This window comes from Theobroma umbraticum, unplaced genomic scaffold, assembly GCF_002168275.2.
Source record: "Theobroma umbraticum cultivar Fairchild unplaced genomic scaffold, ASM216827v3 scaffold_50.0, whole genome shotgun sequence".
Lineage (NCBI taxonomy): Eukaryota > Viridiplantae > Streptophyta > Magnoliopsida > Malvales > Malvaceae > Theobroma > Theobroma umbraticum.
Window position 1 is genome coordinate 5,894,290 of NW_018397261.1, and position 15,361 is coordinate 5,909,650.

The 15,361-nt window shown below is 37.2% G+C and overlaps 4 protein-coding genes and 2 pseudogenes across 4 annotated transcripts; 2 read left to right on the top strand and 4 right to left on the bottom strand.

Annotated features, from left to right (window-relative positions):
• The first annotated feature begins 472 nt into the window (after nt 1–472).
• LOC110418609 (putative protein phosphatase 2C 55 pseudogene) lies at nt 473–1,399 on the top strand (annotated as a pseudogene).
• A 2,098-nt stretch (nt 1,400–3,497) lies between these two features.
• On the top strand, nt 3,498–4,289 carry LOC110418034 (uncharacterized). The gene is made up of 2 exons (XM_021430649.2): nt 3,498–3,506; nt 3,793–4,289. Exons 1-2 carry the CDS (start codon nt 3,498–3,500, stop codon nt 4,060–4,062), a joined length of 279 nt encoding a protein of 92 aa, XP_021286324.1. The 3' UTR covers nt 4,063–4,289.
• Nucleotides 4,290–5,812: 1,523 nt separating this feature from the next.
• Nucleotides 5,813–8,070, bottom strand: LOC110418053 (methyl jasmonate esterase 1-like). Its single transcript, XM_021430669.2, has 3 exons — nt 6,951–8,070; nt 6,251–6,382; nt 5,813–6,148 (listed from the first exon to the last, which is right to left on the bottom strand). Exons 1-3 carry the CDS (start codon nt 7,389–7,391, stop codon nt 5,864–5,866), a joined length of 858 nt encoding a protein of 285 aa, XP_021286344.2. The 5' UTR covers nt 7,392–8,070; the 3' UTR covers nt 5,813–5,863.
• LOC110418035 (methyl jasmonate esterase 1 pseudogene) lies at nt 7,758–8,553 on the bottom strand (annotated as a pseudogene).
• A 664-nt stretch (nt 8,554–9,217) lies between these two features.
• On the bottom strand, nt 9,218–11,337 carry LOC110418787 (fe(II)/2-oxoglutarate-dependent dioxygenase 4-like). The gene is made up of 3 exons (XM_021431611.2): nt 10,682–11,337; nt 10,188–10,515; nt 9,218–9,734 (listed from the first exon to the last, which is right to left on the bottom strand). Exons 1-3 carry the CDS (start codon nt 11,152–11,154, stop codon nt 9,438–9,440), a joined length of 1,098 nt encoding a protein of 365 aa, XP_021287286.1. The 5' UTR covers nt 11,155–11,337; the 3' UTR covers nt 9,218–9,437.
• A 605-nt stretch (nt 11,338–11,942) lies between these two features.
• On the bottom strand, nt 11,943–14,716 carry LOC110418788 (2-oxoglutarate (2OG) and Fe(II)-dependent oxygenase superfamily protein). The gene is made up of 3 exons (XM_021431613.2): nt 14,075–14,716; nt 12,592–12,919; nt 11,943–12,440 (listed from the first exon to the last, which is right to left on the bottom strand). Exons 1-3 carry the CDS (start codon nt 14,524–14,526, stop codon nt 12,180–12,182), a joined length of 1,041 nt encoding a protein of 346 aa, XP_021287288.1. The 5' UTR covers nt 14,527–14,716; the 3' UTR covers nt 11,943–12,179.
• Between the last annotated feature and the right edge of the window lie 645 nt (nt 14,717–15,361).

A 15,361-nucleotide genomic window follows, 5' to 3' on the forward strand; every position in this document is an offset into this window, starting at 1 on the left:
TGTCAAATTTTATGTATCATTTTGCAACTTTTATTTTCTTGCTTTTGTGCTTTCTAAGATATACTTTCATGGTTTTCTTCTTTCCTCTTTTTCAAAAATGCATGTTCATCTGTGTTGATTGGTATATATTTTTTGATATAATTTTTAAATATATGTGTTATAATTTTATTTTGATGAAAAGAAAATTATTTTAAAATTTGTATTTATTATTGTTATGATTTTAAACAATCCTTATATAAGTCGAAGTATAATGAACAATCCTTATATAAATCGAAATAAAATGATTTTAAATAATCCTTATATGAGTCAAAGTAGAAGATTAGAATGTTTCTCCAATATATATATATTTCATCCTTAACTCATATTTCATAGTTTCGATTTTAGAGCTTTCGCTTTTGATACAAATCGATTCATCAAAATTCATCTGAGAAATTTTCTATCACGAAAAAATACTAAAAGAAGATTTGAGATCATGAGTACGCAAGATAAAGTTGATGATTATAACAATATAATGAGTTTTGATGATGAGAGAATATTCAAGAAACGTCGAATTATTTCTAAACAAACATCTACTGAAACTTTCAAGCAAAATCTTGATGATAAAGTCCAAGTCTTTTCAAGCCAAGGGTTGAAGATGAAACTTGGAACATGTTATGTTCCAAAAGACAATGAGTTGAAGCCTTTAGGAGAAGATGCTTGTTTTATTTGCTACGAGGAACAAACTTTGGGTGTGGCTGATGGTGTTGGAGGATGGGTAGACATGGGCGTGGATGCAGGCGAATATGCTCGGCAACTGATGGCTAACGCCATTGTAGCTGTCCATAAAGAGCATATGTTTAAGGGAAGTGTTGATCTTGGCAAAGTCTTGCACGAAGCTTACTTCCGTACCAAAGTTGAAGGATCATCAACTGCTTGTATTGTCACGCTTAAAGCGGACATTTTACATGCTGTGAATGTTGGAGATAGTGGGTTCATGGTATTTAGGGATGCAAAATTGGTCTATCAATCACCCATTCAACAACGAGATTTTAATTACCCTTATCAATTAGGGAATAGTAAGACTAGTGATGGACCTGATATGGCAATGGAGTTATTTGTGAGGGTGAAGGCAGGGGATATAGTTGTTCTTGGCACTGATGGATTGTTTGATAACATGTATCCGACCGAGATGGAAGAAATCTTGAAACGTGAAACGAAGAAACGAGAAGGAAGTATTTGCCCAGAGAAACTAGCGTCGTTAATAGCAGGGTATGCATTGTACAACTCGTTCGATAAGTTTGCACTCTCCCCATTTGCAAAAGCTGCAAAAAAAGCAGGATTCAATTATATCGGAGGCAAAGAAGATGACATTACAGTTGTTGTAGGAATCATTCAAAATCAAGAGGCTGACCTGAAGTGATTTCATTCTTCTCATTCTCATGAATCATTGTTTTATTTTTTTTTCTTTGTTTACGAAAAGCATGCGTGAATGTATTAATGATTAATGTTAACATGAGTGTCAATCTGAGTTTGATGCCGTGAGCATCATTGCTTCATTAATTACTATTTTTCTTTTTGTACGTAATTGATTGAAATATAATTAGAGTCAACTTATTTTTATAAAATATTAAAAATATAATAATATAAACATCAAAAAAGAAGAGAATTAAGAAATTTATTTATTTCTTTACTTGCTTGCTAAACATTCATATTATTACATTTCTAATTTCACAATTATATCAAGACAGTCGTTTAAGATTTATTTATTTTATAAGAAATAGACAAAAAGAGTTTATTTACTTTTCTTTCGAAAAGATACATCAAAATCTAAAATTCATTTTAAACTCAATTCTATCTCAATATGTATATATATTTCCAAGTCAGTTTGTCACAAAAGCAAGATCAATAATTAAAAAAGATGAAAAGTCAATTAATATTTAAAAAATTAAATTAAAAAAATAAAAAAACTAAGCATCTATAATAGACTACTATAGCACTAGAAATGGACACAGAAAAGCTGAAAAAAGGCCGGTTGCCCTTATTTCCAAATTCCGACAATGGGCCATTGTCCGCAGCTTCAGGCTGCCTCTCGCCGGCATAGCGTTTTAACGGAAAAAACCATTTTCTTCCTTTCAATCTCTTATTGCCTTTAATTGGAGTAAATTTTTGTTCAAAAAAACTCTAGAATCTTTTAAATCTAATAAAAAAGGGACCTCCAAAAAACCCCCAAAAAAACCGTTTGTTTTTCGTTGATTGTTTGTTGGGTTTTTGTGGTGTTTGAACATGTGGTCAAAAGGGGTTTTTCAGATTTCCAAAATTTTTAGGGTTTCAAAGCCCTAAACTTTCAAAATCCTAAAATTGGATTTCCCAAAACCTAAAACTGGATTTTCCAAAACCTTAAAACCGGGTTTTTCTAGAATCGGTTTTCTGGAACCTTAAAACCGGTTTTCCTAAACCCTAAAAACCTAAGAACAATTTTCCAGAACCCTAGAACCGATTTCGAAAATAGAAAGAACGAGGCGCAAGAAGCAAGATTGACCAGTAAAAAGCCCAACTCGACCATAACTGTAAACCCAATTATTATCAGAGCCCAATATTCATCCCCGCCGAACTCATCATCATCATCATCGACCTAGGCCTTTAGCAACTACTTGGGTTAATTTTGATTTGATAAATTGGACCAAAGAAGGCCTCACACTAGGGCCATCTGAACTACATATTTGTGACTCTAAAAAAGCTGTAATATTTTTTAGGCTTCACTACAAAAAGAAATCTCAGTATTTTAACTTATTTTTCTTTTTACTATATGCTAAAGAGTTATGATTTCGTCGAAAGAATTTATTACGCAATCTTAATGTCTTATAGTCTTTTAAATTTTTATAAAATAAATAAATTTGTCCAATTGAATCACTTAAAACAATTTAGAAATTAATTAATCTGAGCTCTGTCTTCTCTCATCAAGCATTACTTATATTGAACTCTCCATGTTGTCAATTAGATGTCTGAATTGAAGGCGTCGTCATATCTACACATATCCCATCTTATCCACTCCATGATAAAAAATGTCGGCAGTAATGTTGTCTTCAACCCTGACTGCCCTCCCTGCAAATTGGGAGTTTTTGAAACAAATATAACCAAATTGTAATTTTTTTAAATTACATCATTGTACGGAACGAGGAATAAGGTAATAAGATAATTGATTTCAACCAACGTGTCCCTTTTCTTTCTTTCTTTTTTTTTTTTTTTTGAATAGCAAAGGTATCAAGTTTATTCATAGTGCAGGGACATGAATCCCTCCTTCCTTACACGTTAAAGCAGAAAACCTTTCTTTTTTTTTTGTTTGCTTATATTTTATTGCACATTTCTTTTTCTTTTGGATAATCTGTGGATTAACAAAATTATTGCTGCCGGCCTGCATGGTTGTTTAACCTCCATTAGTTCAGCAATCCAGCATGTTGGTAGGCCTAAGTCGGACCCATTTCCCTTAATTGTGAAGTTTGTCAGGTAGTTATAATGGAATGTTAAGGGTATGCTGCCAAGCATATTGGTGGTAAACAGAGTCATGGTCATCCATACCTCGAAGCCCTGTCTGTATGTCCCATTTGTAGTCGATTCAATCGGATAAACATTTGGTGTTTCTCTTGTCAACAACTTTTAAAAGTTTTAACTTGGTTTTGGGATAATTGAATTTTCAACAGCGAAAGGCAAACCGACCTTTGGGTGTTTCCAAAGGCCATATTTATCTTCTTCAATCAATCTTGGTTTTTTTTTTTTCCATTGGCGACGGTGTTTCTTGTTCTGGTATTTAAATAGGGGAGTCTTTTAGAGTTGATAACGAAGAGGGACGCGGGAAATAGAAGGCGAAAAGGAAACCACAAGGAAAGAAAAAAGAGTGAAAGGACTCGCAACAATGTGCTGCAAAGATTGGAGATTTGCGTGGAGTTGCTGAAACTAGCCATAGAGTTTGTCATGGTCGTAGCTGAAGCAGTTGGGGTTGTCATTCACCAAAATGACAGGGCGCCGGTGTTAACGGGTAGGCGGTCTTTCGCTGCTCCGGTTCCCTTCGTTGGGTTTCTTCCTTGATTGTCACTTTTTTTTCTGGTTTTTTCCATGCGAGAGCCACTGATCCTTGTATAACTTGTTCAATTAGAAGTCTCAGGTTTGGACCAGCCTTTGTAATTTTGTTCTTTCTCTGAATAGCTAGCTAGGGTTGGAAATATTGAAATGTGTAAATATAGGCTTAGTAGGTATGATGTTCCACCACAGGAGGTACCTTTCTTTCTGAATTTCATCGTTTTTGGTTGAGTGCTGGGGTGAGGAATTTGATTCATTATTCTACGTTTGCTTCAATTTTTGCTTGTAATTCAAGTTAGAATCAAAGAAAACTTGTTTCAAAAAAAAAAAAGGTACAGGATAAGGAGAGACGGAGGAGGAGATGAGGCAGAAGGATGCAGACAGTTTAATTTTAACTTTAACGTACTCCATGTGTCCAACAACAGTATTGTACCAGAGACATATGGTTTTGTCTCTGCTTTTGGACACAATTGCATTGATGAATATTGGCAGATATTTTTGGCTTAGAATATCCGGCCCTTTCGTTGCATGATGCATATTTCATCAGTATGTATTTTTCCAGATAACTATGAGTCGAGGATGACGAGCGAGCAACGAAGTATCTTTACAAAAAAGAACTGGTTAATAAACCCATTCCTTTTTCAACCTTTTGGAGCTCGGTGGCCCAAAAATTCAATCCAGATAAGACAGCTTGAAGAGTGAAGACTTTATTCCCTGAATGTGATCATGAATAAGCAACCCATCTGCCCGTTTCACTACAAGTTACGTCCAAGCATTTGTTGGGGATGGATAGAGTTTGAGTGACTTGGCACTGGGCGCACGCTTCTACCGCTTCAAATGGAGTTGTATGCGTCAGAGAGAGGTGGTGATGGTATAGAGAAACATCTATATGCGTATTGTGCATGCATTGTTGGTGATATTTATCGTCCCTCCTCGTGACTCATCATCAGCATTTCCATACAGCAACATCTTTCATGGATATTGGATTTGGATACTTTTCACTTGGTCCAAATTCAAATTGGGAGTCATTTCATTGCCAAGCTGGACTGATAACAAATTCCCAAAAAAAAAAAAACGCATGACTTAAAGAAATTAGTAGTATTTTTTAATTTTTATTTTTGAGTAGATTAATTAATGATTTTCACAAATGACACGTATGATTTTATGATGCATCGGTCTTTCATAGTTATATAGTTCATATATATTTCTAAAGACATTAAAGCGGTATAAAGATGAAGGTGAACCTATTTCCAATTAGGTTGGTCTTAATTTTTTTTATATGAAATAAAATTGTATAGAAAGTGCATAATTATTGATGATTATGACTTGTTTATTGAATAATATGGATTATTCCCACTTAAAAATTAATCAAATACACCATCCATACCATAAACATGATTTATTAAATTATTAATTGAATTATAATTATAATTATACTATTATTGTTGTAATGTGATGATTGCTTTGATCTATTTTACATGTTAATCACATGATTTGGAACCAATTAAAAACATTGCTTCTCCATAGTCATGAAAAATAAAATAATGGCAACTCATTTCAAAATCAAGCAATACGTTGGCTATTGTTTAATGTTTCTGCCTCCTTTTGATTAGTATTAATTTAAAGTCAATTTAATCAGAGTATGCTACTAATAATGCGAATTTTCTATTCATTTATTAAAGCAAAAAAAATCTAAAAACCAAGATTCGATACAAAAAGATGATTAAGTTGTAAATTCTAGAATACATTATTTGGAACAAGTAAACTTAAACATTCTTTATTTTTTATCATTATTATTTTTTGAATAATATTAGCATAATTTCGTAGCAATGCTTAGGAGAAGATTGCAAAGTTGTTTAGGCTTGGACATCATGACCATATGATCGGATCCTTTGACCTCTTGTACTTGATGGGGCGGGTTTTTCTCAATCATCCAATATACTAAATCCTTCTTTGAGACCATGTCTTTTTCCGAAATTATAAAAACCCGATTAACCGACCCGTATCTCTTCTCGGAAAGTACTAGTTCTCTTGACATGTCTTCCATGCTGTACAAACGTATTGGTCTCATCAACATATTAGCCAATGCCCAATCCTGCAATCATACTCTTGCATAATTTCAGTGTTACAGTAATTTAAAATCTTAAAACATTTTAAATGGGCTGCATGAATCAAAGATAGTTGCACATCATCTTACCTCACGTGGGCTAAGCTGGTAGACCCGGGAAGAGAGGTACAAGGGACCAAAAACAAAGGTAGTTGGGGGGTTGTTGGGACCATTATCGTAAGTGTAGCGGCTGTCCATTTGGGAATCTTGCTCCTTAAATGCCTTTAACAAAGACAGAGAGAAAGAGACAGACACACAGAGAAATATCAGAACTTGGAAATCGTGAGGACAACGGAAGGTTACCTTTCAACGAACCAGTTTGAACCACCTAGAAAAGAAAAGAGACGAGTTGGAGCCGTCACGGATTATACATTAATAATAAGTAAGGTGAAAATTGAGCTTATAAATAAAAAATTTATTTTCACTTATTAAATATGTATTTTGAGTTGAAAACTTGAATATGTTATTAGTGACATCTTTAATCTGAATTAAGGTGCAATTTCTCTCTTTTATGATTAAAAGAATCATTCATAAATTTTACATTAATAAAAGATAAAATGAAAATTAAATCTATAAATATTTTTTTTTGCATATTTTTTAAATTAGGAAGAGAAGCTAACTCGTCACGTAGTAACCCATACAAAGGCTAACGTTGTTTGAATATTAAATTTTTTGGCCCAAAGTTCAAAGCCCGTAGCTTTGACAATTCTTAGGCCCAGATTGTGGAGTAGAAGTTAGAACTAGTTGATAATTGAAAAAAAAAAAAAAAAAAAAAACCTTGCATGCGGACCCTTTGACTGAGAGTTGAAATATTGAGGGTTGGGCCAGGCATCAAGGCGGTGACAAAAACAGCTACAGATATCTTCTCAGGAAACCTTTCCATTGCTTGAGAGATAGCCACACCGCCTAAGCTGTGGCCAACAAGGACGACTTTCTGTTGAACAGGTAGAGATTCCATGAAGTCCCTTAATGGCTTGATGTAATCAGAAATCGATCTGAGAGTGTTCACTTGCTGTGGATCCACCCCTGATCCTGCCAGGTCTATGGCGGTGACGTTGTGGCCCGCTGATTTTAGCAGTGGCACCAGCTTGTGCCATGACCAAGCACCATGGCAGGACCCATGCACCAGCACGAAGTGCTTTGGTGGTTCGGATGAAGTTCCAAGTACAATGGCAGGAACGTAGTAAATCAGAAGTGAAACTAAGACCATGAGCTTCTGCTTCTCTTCCATGTTCTTTCTGGGTTGGTTACTTTCTGCCGTTTGACAAAGCTCATCAATTTAAGGTTGGACAAGATTGTAACTTTCCAGGAAGTTGGCTTTATCTTTTGAATGAAAGAACATAGAGACAATGAAATCCTGGATCCTCAAATACTCAAAGGGAAAATGGGAGAACATTCAGCTTGATGTGCATTTGGGCCGTGGTCTATCGCCCATTTTATAAATTTGACTGACCTGGATCACATGCAAATCAGCTAAAACTTATAAGAAAAAAAATGCTTGAAACAGGAAGAACAATAATAGGACTAACTTTTTACTTATTAAAAAACAGAAAATCCAACAATTTAGAATCCCATCACTGATTTATTTTACAGAATGTCACGCTGCAAAATGCTCTTGTCCTTCCTCCGGCTTGTATTTCATAGCAATGCTTAACAGAAGATTGAAAAGCTCTACTGGCTTAGACATCAGGACCATGTGATCAGACCCTTTGATCTCTTCCACTTGATCGGGCTGGTTCTGTTGGATCATCCACCGCTGTACGCCCTCCTCGTAGATCAAATCGTATTCCGCAGCCATGAAAACCCGATTAACCGTCCCATATTTCTCACTCGTTAACACTAGTTCCCTTGACTTGACATCAACACTAAATAAACGATTTGGTCTCAATAACATGGTTGCCAGTGCCAAAGCCTATTGGTTGTCAGGGCCATCATCATATATGTACCGATTGTCCATTGAATGGTGCCCGCCGGACATCTTTCTCAACAAAAACACAGAAGAGTTCAATAAATTAAAACGGTAGGAAGATAGTCGTTAATTATAGCTAGTCAGGTAGGTAGGTCAACAGTCAGTCAGTCCCCACCATGCTTTAAAGAAAACCCCTTTAAATGAGAAGTCATAGATTTATCTAAATCGAAAGTTCTTAATATACTGGTATATATGTTGTCACTACGAAAATTAAAAGGGAAATAGGGGAAAGGTAAATGGGTAGAAATTGAATGCCTACATGTTGAATTAGTGTGGAAATGTTGAGGGTCGGACCACGCACTATGGTAGCAACAAAAACGGCTACAGAAATCTTCTCAGGAAACCTTTCCATTGCTTGAGAGATCGCCAAGCCACCCAAGCAGTGACCAACGATAACCTTTTCTTCCAAGGGTAAAGATGCCATGGCGTCCCTCAGTGGCTTGATGTAATCAGAAATCGACCTGAGAGTATTCTCTTGCTGAGGATCTATCCCCGATGCCGCCAAGTCTATGGCAGTGACATTGTGGCAATCTAATTTTAGAAGTGGCACCGGCTTGTGCCACGACCAGGCACCATGGGATGCCCCATGGACTAACACCAAGTGCAGAGGACGTGGCTCTGATGAAGTTCCAAGCACAGGGAAAAGAAAGGCAGATCGCAAGTGAAACTAAGACATTATGCTATTGCATTTGTATTTTTGTCCTTTTTAATTTTTGTGGTTTTGTATTTCCCCAAGATATGTACATATGTCTCATCAATTTATAAGCAGAGATACCTACTTTATGGGATTGTCCGCCGCCTATTTTATGAATCTGGGCTCATATTTTACATCAGTTAAGAAACAATGCTCAGCTAGGGACCGTAGGCAAACCCTAATAGAGTAATTGGAAGCATCAATTTACAAGCTTTCCAATAATTCCATTTATCAGAATTTGCCACTGTTAAAAATCTGGGGGAAAAAAACTGAGCTGATGGACCATATTTGCGTCAGAAACCAAATTATTTGCCTGACAGAAAGAAGTTGTGGTCGCCTAAGTGGATGAATGCCACTTTGATAAGTATTCATAGGAGATCATGTGAACATTTTACTCTCAATTTGACAAAATATATGAGAATCATCAAAAGTTACTGGAAATACTTATGTTCGTAAAGAAGTTTCATTGCTGTCAATCATAATGGTTCATACCAGAAATATTAACCACACCATGTCTTCAAAGTCTTCTCCTCAGCAATAACAGCATGAAATTTACGGGATGAAATTATTATTGCTAACATACATATGCTGTCAAGAGCTAATGCTCCATTTTATTATATCACAGACAGTGCTCCTTCTAGATGATCTGCTAACTCTGATATCCTGAAGTGCTGGATTTGGATGTTTTCGGCGTCAAGCTTCTTGAAATTACTTCCCTTTCTAGTGATGAGAAATTTTCCCCAATTGTACGGCCTATATCTGGGGGGATTTTTCTCACTTGTCAGCTCCTCTGAGGGCTTCGCTATGGTGTAATGTGCCGGATTGAAGAAGAATGGAATAGAAAACCTTTCCCTCTCGGAATTCACCATGACCCTGTGCTCTACACTCTCATAAGTCTCATTGCTCCAAACCTGCACATGCATTTTGAATTAGTGACCAGGCCGCAACTAATTTTCCATATTTCTACAGAATACGTCTCTGGTCAGAAGTTGAAAAAGAACCATTTAAACTTGCAGCCATCACTCATCAGATAGGCCTCCCAGGTGCATACGTGGAACCAACAGGCTATATCCCTGCTTATAACTTAGAAGTTTCAGGATATAATTTCATACATTAGTTGTTAAGTGGTTAGGCAAAACCTGGATGCATAATTTTCTAATATGGTTACTTGTTGGAGTAGCAATCCATCAGCGAAATACTATCATGAAAAGTTCCCAAACTAATTCTCAAAATACTTTCCAACATTTGCTATTTTGTGCGCCGTGCAGACATTGAGTTCTTTGCTTGGTTCATATACATGATTAACAACTAAAGAATTATATTATCTGTGATTGGCCATGTTAACTTGAGTTCCAAAACATTACCTGAATAATGTCACCAACATTAATGATAAAAGCATCCGGGGTAGGTTTGACGCAGATCCACTCTCCGTCTGATTTTCGCTTCACTTGCAGTCCTCCTACATCATCTTGAGCAAGAATGGTCAAGGCACCAGCATCCTTGTGTCGGCCAACGCCTAGAGCTAGGTCAGGAGCAGGGCAAGGTGAATAGTGGTTAAGCCTGATGAAGCTGGTTTGGTCCTTGAAGAAGCCATGGAACCTATCCGCTGGCAAGCCTAAGCTCAAGGCAATAAGTTCCATCAACTTGTAACTTAATTTTTCCAGTTCCTCTGCATATTCTTCACATGCCTCTCTGTCACATAAATTAAAATTGCAAAAACCATTAGAGCTTCACAGTTGAAACTTCTTACCCCCAAAAATATCAACTTACTAGGTACAAAATTTGGTGTATTTAATGAAAAACAAACAAAATAATGAAGATATCAAGTGGTAAAAAGGTGGAATTTTATTAAAATTGCCTTAGTTCATGAGGATAATCAGGCCATTGATTATGCCACTCAACTACTGCCTTGTCATCAGGGTGTGTTGAAGCTGGGACTATAGTAGGATTTTGCACAGTAAAATCAAACACCTCTTTCCAATCTCTAACATTCTTGGTATGCTCAGTGTCATAATAGCCTAAAACCTTCACTTCATTTCTCCTGATCTTCACCTTCTCTTCCCATGGTTGAGCAAAAAACTTCCTGGACGCCTTCTCAAGTTTCTGGCGTTGCTCCAACGGTACCCCATGGTTGATTACTTGGAAAAATCCCCAGTTCTTGCATGCATTACCTATCTCAGAAACAAGGCTGTCAAGGGTGCTAGGGTCTGATACTGCATCAGGTGAATTCAACATCGAAAGATCAATGGAGGGTATTCCTTCAGCTTCAATGATCGAGAGTTTAGGCCTGTGTTCAAGCTCTTGGATGAAAGCAGGATCAACTTCTCCCATTGCGTTTTCTTGTTATCAAGTGGTCAAGTGAAAAGGAAAAATTGAATTGGTTTTGTCAGTGCGAACTGATAGCCAGAGGAATGGTTCTTTATATAGTACAAGGTTGGAGTTTAACCGAGATTGAACCTGGACAGTTTTTGATGAAAAATTCGGAGGGTAACTAGGCAAAGGAAAGATTAGCAAAACTCTATTTTGGGAGGTTGTGACCTCTATTTTGGCCAAAGGAGAACATTTTTGGATTCCTATTAGGCAACAATCAATGCGGCGGAAGGTTTTGATTAAAATTGGGTTAATAAAATTACAAAAATGTTTAAATAATTTTATCGAGTTTTAATATTCTATTAAAATGAATGCTTTAATTAAAAATAACTTTTTACAATCAAATACATCTCAATGTAGACTTAATCCTAGTTATATTTGTTCATCTTGGACTAATATTAATCCACTTAGAAGAGATGAAAAAAAAAGTATTTGTCACTATTGACTTGCCATTGGCGTGCCATATTTGTCAATTTAAATGGACTAACATGGTTTATGGGGCAGGCTAAAGATGCTAGGCAAGTAACGTCTCAAATTCAATTTTGTACTTGATTTAAACAAGACAGGTTGCCGAAATTCATCCATAATCTCTTGGTTTGCATCACTTCTTTGTTTGGTTTCTTAGACAAACAAATAAAATGATGTCTGATCCACTCCACAATCTTGTTTCTGTTCATTCCCAAAGTAATTTAATTCATCAAATCATGTTTTTATGCTAATGAGTAAGGATTTGGTTGAGAAGAAGCCCGTAAATGAAAGGATTGAGAATCCTTCCAAGTCCTTCATAAAATGACATCGATTCATAAAATAACATGAAAATGATCCATGATGCTCCCTGCAGGATCGCTGATTTAATTTAACACTTAGGGTCTTGTAGCTAAAACATAGTAAAGGATGTTTTAGTGTATATATGATACAAAGTCTCTGCTTATTATACCCTGAGCTGATATGGAAACACGTGCTGGTAGTAGCTGATACTGCGGCAATCAATTAGACGCCTTGAAATGATGAATTTGAATGTTTTCAGCTTCAAGTTTCTTATAGTTACTGCCGGTTCTATTGACATAAAATTTTCCCCAGTTATACCCTTCATACTTTGCTGCATTTTGCTCATTCACTAGCTCCTCTAGAGGCTTCACTGTGACATAGTGAGAAGGGAAGAAGAAGAATGGAATAGACAATCTTTCCCTTTCAGAATTCACCACCACTCTGTGCTCTGCACTGACATAAAGATCATTACTCCAAACCTGCAAAACATCATTTGTTAGGCTCTTTATTGCAGGTATAAGAAAATAGCAGGGGATCATAAACCACTGATTAAGCAAAATGTTAGGGTGCCTTGGTGGTAGGTATATTTAGACATAAGGAACTTGTCTAACAATGCCAATACCATGGTACCTGAAGACTATCAGCAATGTTGATGATATAGGCATTTGGTATTGGTTTAACAGGAATCCACTCCCCACTTGACTGCTCCTTAATCTGTAACCCTCCGACATCATCCTGAGCAAGGACGGTCAAGGCACCTCCATCCCTATGTCGACCAACACCAAGTGCTAGCTCAGGGGAAGGGCAAGGAGGATAGTAATTAAGCCTCAGCATACCAGTCTGGTGTTTGAAGTAGTCACTCAACCGATTAGCAGGCAAGCCTAAGCTCAGAGAGATGAGTTCCAACAACTTGAAAGCTAGTTTTTCCACTTCTCGAGCATACTCCTGGCATGTCTCCCTACATACACAAACAATTGCATAAACTAAGTGCAAAACCCGAGGCTGTGATCGGGGGGTGATGAGGGATGAAAATGGCCACATCAAAATTGTTTTTTCGAAAGCAATTGGGACAGGAGATTCAAATCTGGCAGAGGTGAGAGCCATAACGGAGGCTTTTTTGCTGTTCATTGCATCCATTTGGGGCCATTCCCACACCTTGACCATTGAAAGCAATTCAAGAAACGGTGTTAAGTGGGTGAATCAGCCAACTGAGGCCCTGTGGAGGTTAAGGAAGTGGATTCTCCATATCGAGAGACTGAAAAAGGATGTCAAAAGCTGGGAGGTGACACACATCTCTAGAGAGAATAACCAATTGGCTGATAGCCTCGCAAAAACAGGAGTGCAATGCACTGAGGACTTTATCAATGTCCTGGAACAACATGTAAGTGCATGTATGTTCTGCTATTGGATGTGTTTTACTCATGAACAGGTGCCGAAAGGCCATGATGAGGTTTGTCTCTTGATGGTGGAGGCTTTTTGTACAGTATGTGTAGTGCCTGTGGCAAGCATGTACAGTGCATGATGAAACTTTTCGATGGGATGCGGGGATGCATATAATTCTACTTTCTGGAAATGTGTTCTCTGGTTACTGGGTAGGGGAATGTTGTATTTTTTGTGTAAATGATAAGGGTCAGGCAAGAGGTTTTGTTTTTGTAGGGGCGACCTTCTGCAGATGCTTAGGACAACCGGAGGTCTCCAGACTTTTGTATTGAATCACAAGAGAAATCTTCTATAGGGTGATTTTGAACTGTTATACTCGTATCTAGAGCGTCGCAGGACAAAATCTTCTTGTATGCTTTTCCAGAGGTGAATGTTTAACCAAGTGCAAAACCCAAATTAATTAAACCCATTAGGACTCCATTTTAAAGAATACAGGAATGGCATCCATATGATCTGAACTATTTTCTTCCTCCTTAATGGTTTTTGGGTTTCTGGTGTACTGAGTGTATGCCAAATTCAAGACTGACTCGTTCTTGTCAAACATATACCATATCCATATTGACCCTAAGTGAGCCCTAGTGCTAACTTTCCATGTGAAAACTCTTATCTGAAATTCTATCAAAGACAATTAAGTATGCATAGTCTGATTGCTTTTGAAGGCAAGTTTCTTTACCTAAACTCAGGGGGATACTCAGGCCACTTGTTAGTATACGTCGTTATTTCCTCATCATCAGGCTCTGGCGATGCTGGGAGCAGCGTTGGGTCCTGGATCAACATATCAAAGACCTCCTTCCAGTCTCTGACATTCTTGGTATGCTCCTCATCATGGTACCCCGTAAAATTCAAGTCATCTCGTTTAACCTTTCTCTTTTCCTCTATGGGCAGATCAAAGAACGCTTTAGCCACCTTCTCAACCCTGCAGCGTAGTTCCAAAGGCACCCCATGATTGATCACCTGAAAAAATCCCCATTTTTTGCAAGCATTTCCAATATCTGAAGCAAGTTGTTTGGTGTCTCCAGTGTTATAAGCAGACAGGTCGATTACTGGGATTTCGTTGACTTCGATAGTGCTTAGTTTTGGTCTGTGTTCTGGTTCCTGGACGAAAGCTGGATCAATCTCTCCCATGGTGATACCTTATCAGTGCTGGTAGTTAGACAATTGACAGAGTTGCAGCCTATATCAATTTTCTGCAACAAAATCCAGTGTTCGGCAACTTTATCCAGAGTCGTTTTATATACATTGAACGTGGACAATTTTCCTCATTAATAAAACAGAACTGGTTTGTGGTTGGTAGTAAGGGGTATCGTGGCGTAAAGAAGTATAGGGTCTAAACCACCATGGTATATTTAATAAATATTTATGTACCTTCCTTTGAAAACTTGTCTTCGTTTTAGTCCCTGAGAAGGTGTTAAATTGGACTCTTTGCAATAAAAAATAAAAGCATTTTTCATTGAACCATTCAAGTATTGAAAGTATCTTTTCATACAGGAACGAGAACCAAGTGTTCGAGCTAAGGAAGTTTAAGAGTTACTACATGGGCGAAGATAAAATGACCTAGTGGTGCTGGACACGTACCGAAACCCAAGCTTCAGCAAAATGCTAAACAAAGCGAAGACCAATAGGCCTGTTGATGAATGGAATACTCCACGGCAAGGTCAGATGAAATTTGACATTAACGGAGCAGCCCAAGGCTGCCCTGGATAGGCTGGAATTGGGGGAGTAATGAGGAATGGATATTGGATATTGAAAGGCTAAAAAAGGACTCAAGTGAGTGGGAGGTCATCATGTGTATAGAGAAAAAAATTAATCCCTTAGACAGTTTGGCAAGGGAAGGAGTCCAGTCATAGGGCGACCAAATGAAACGTTTTCGAATAAAATACTCTACATTTTTACCAAATTTACAAATAATTCATTTTGATAGGAATTGATAGATATATTAATGATGTAGGATTATTAGTCA